The sequence below is a fragment of the Solanum lycopersicum genome, chromosome 7, assembly GCF_036512215.1.
Source record: "Solanum lycopersicum chromosome 7, SLM_r2.1".
NCBI classification, from domain to species: domain Eukaryota; kingdom Viridiplantae; phylum Streptophyta; class Magnoliopsida; order Solanales; family Solanaceae; genus Solanum; species Solanum lycopersicum.
In genome coordinates this window covers 40,606,638-40,609,903 of record NC_090806.1, presented here as the reverse complement: position 1 = coordinate 40,609,903, position 3,266 = coordinate 40,606,638, and the positions used below count along the sequence as shown (strand labels likewise).

The following is a 3,266-nucleotide window of genomic DNA, read 5'->3' as shown; positions in this document are numbered from 1 at the left end:
AAAGCCGATTTAAATCCATCCTTACCAGATGGCTCTGGCTGAGCTGAAGGAGGTATAGCTTTAATTGAAAGGCTTATTAGACAAGGGTTTCATAAAACCTAGTATTTCATCATGGGGCACAATGGTGTTATTTGTTAAGAAGAAGGATGGGTCCCTTAGAATGTGGATTGATTATCGTTAACTAAATAAGGTCATCATAAAGAACAAGTACCCTCTCCCAAGGATCGATGATTTTGTTGATCAACTCCAAGGTATCTTAGTCTATCCTAAGAGTGAGAATGGTCACATGGTTCATTTGAGGGTAGTATTGTGAGTCCTGAAGGAACATCAACTTTTTGCTAAATATAGTAAGTGCAAATTTTGGTTAAGATCGGTTGCGTTTCTTAGTCACATAATCTTAAGTGAGGGTATAGAGGTCGATCCAAAGAAAATGAAAGTGGTTAAGAACTAACCTAGACCTTTGAAGCAATTCGATATTAGAAGTTTCTTGGGTTTAGCCGGGTATTATGGTAGGTTTGATGATAGGTTTGCATCCATTGTTTCTTCTTTGACTACCTTAATTTGATTGGTAGGAAGCTTGTCAAAGAGGATTCCAACAATTGAAAGGCATGCTTACCTCCTCTCCGATGTTGACCCTACCGAAGGGTACCCAAGGGTTTGTAGTGTACTTTGACACTTTCTCGAGTAGGTTTTGATTGTGTCCTCATGCAACATGGTAAGGTTAGAGCATATGCCTCTAGATAACTGAAGGTGAATAAGAAGAACTATCCAACTCATGATCTTGAATTAGCAGCCATAGTGTTCGCTTTTGAGATATGGAGGCATTACTTGTATGGGGAATACATGGATTTATTCATAGACCACAAGATCCTTCAATATGTGTTCACTCAAAAGGAGTTGAATCTCCGACAAAGAAGATGGTTAGAACTTTCGAATGATGATAATAAAGAATTGGTTAAGGAGGTACATAGAATGGGTCGTTAGGTGTTCAGTTGAAAGATTCTCCAATAGGATGGTCTATGGTTCATCATAACTCTGAATCATATTTTTTGGTGGAGGTGAAGTCTAATCAACACCTTAATCCTCTATTGATGGAGTTGAAAAAAACTATTCTTTGTAAGTTCAATGAGGCATTCTCCCAAGGGGGCATGGGGTACTTAGGTACCAAGGTATATTGTATCTACCGAATGTGGATTGTCTAAGGTGATAAATTTTGGAAGAGGCTAACGGCTCTCGATATTCCATTCATCTGGGTTCCAGAACAATGTATCGTGATCTTCGAGAGGTCTATTGGTGAGATGGTTTGAACAGGGACATAGCAGAGTTTGTGGTTAAGTGTCCTAATTGTCAACAATTTAAGGTCAAGCATCAAATAACTGGTGGCTTGTCTCAAGTGATGGATGTCCCTACTTGGAAGTGGGAAGATTTCAATATGGACTTTTTAGCGGGTTTGCCTCAGACTCCTAGGCAAAATGATTCAATATGGATTATTGTGGATAAATTGACAAAATCTATCCATTTTATCCCCGTCAATTCTACTTATTCGATGTATTAGCATGCTAAATTTTATCTCAATAAGTTTGTGAGTTTACATGGGATCCTTTGTCCATCATCTCGGATAGAGGTGTCCAATTCACTTCTCATTTGGAGGTCTTTTTAGAAGGGTCTAGGTACTTAAGTAAAACTTAGCACCGCTTTTCATCCTCAAATGGATGGTCAAGCGAAGCGTACATCCAAACCCTAGAAGATATGTTAAGAGCTTGTGTTATCGACTTCAAGAGTAATTGGGACGATCACCTTCCATTGAGTGAGTTCTCCTAGAATAATAGTTACTATTTAAGTATTTCCATGGCACCTCTTGAAGAACTCTATGGTAGGAGATGTAGGTCTCCGGTTGGGTTGTTTGAGGTAGAAGAGTCATTACATGTTGGTCCCGAGATAATCTATGAGGCCTTAGAGAAGGTTCGAATGATAAGGGATGGGTTGAAAATAGCCTATAGTGAGCGAAAATATTATGCCAACAATAGAAGAGGAGATCTTGAATTTGAAGTAGGTGATAGAGTCTACATGAAGATGTCGCCTATGAAAGGGGTGATGAGATTCGGTGAAATTGGTAAGCTTAGTCCCCGCTATGTGGATCCTTATGAGATAGTGAAACGGGTCGGAAAGGTTTCTTATGCGTTGGAGCTACCAAATGAAGTAGCCCGATTCATCCCATATTTCATGTCTCCATGCTTAAGAAATGTGTCGGCGACCCGTATCCATTCTCTCGATTGAAGGATTAGGAGTGGATAAGAACCTTTTGTATGAAAAGGTTCTGGTTGAAATTCTAGATCTCCAAGTCCAGAAGTTGAGGAACAAAGAAGTGGTCTCTGTAAAAGTCCTATGGAGAAATAAACTAGTTGAGAGAGCAATATGGGAGGTCGAGGCCGAGATGAAGTCCCGTTATCCTCAATTTTTTTCTCAAAATTCTAGCCAAAGTTGAGGTTAGTAATCCTATCAAAACAAAATAATGAATACTGCTGAATTTGGCCTATTTTTCTAATATGTGCATAATTGTGGTAAAGGTTCATTCTAAAATGAGTTTTCATTAAAACAAAGATCTTCTGCTTAACTTGCAGTTATTTATGGTATGTATATAGTTGCCTTTATGAAATTATAGTGAGCATGTTTAATGTGTTCTGGAAGAAGGTTTGCATAAGTAACTCTTGATGTTTATGTTGAGCTCTTGTTGATATTGAGAAGGTAGTTCCTCATATTTTGATGTTGAGCTTTTATATGTGGTAAATTTTGAACTGAGTTGCTATATATAAATTCATGGTTATGTGTTGATTGGAGTTGTGAAGTAATCCTATGACTTGTGACTCATATTTGTTTTATGTTGTTGATGTTGTTGGTGGTTGGACTTCTACTGTTGAGTCTCATTTTCTTCATATATAAATATTTAGGTCTTATTCGGAGACGAATGTTCCCAATGAGGGATAATGTAAAACTCCAAAAGTCTATGACTTAGTCTCGAGCCTCACCAGATGAACTAAACTCTAAAACATTGTTTCTAAGTATAAATTAATGTATTGGAAACAGTTATTAAGTGTTAGATTCAAAATGTTAAGAAATGACCATGACGTCTGGAGATTTGTAAAAGCTGATTTAGTGTGACTTGGTATGTTTCAAGGGGTTTTAGAGTCAGAATTTAGTCAAATTTGGTAAAAAGGTTTTAAACACATAGTAGAGTGTGTTTAGGGTTGAAACATATGGGTACGACT

The 3,266-nt window shown here is 37.6% G+C and overlaps 1 protein-coding gene across 1 annotated transcript; it reads left to right on the top strand.

Moving 5' to 3' along the window:
- Window positions 1–1,848: 1,848 nt before the first annotated feature.
- On the top strand, window positions 1,849–2,277 carry LOC138337431 (uncharacterized). Its single transcript, XM_069287340.1, has one exon. It carries the CDS (start codon window positions 1,849–1,851, stop codon window positions 2,275–2,277), a length of 429 nt encoding a protein of 142 aa, XP_069143441.1.
- The last annotated feature ends 989 nt before the right edge of the window (window positions 2,278–3,266 follow it).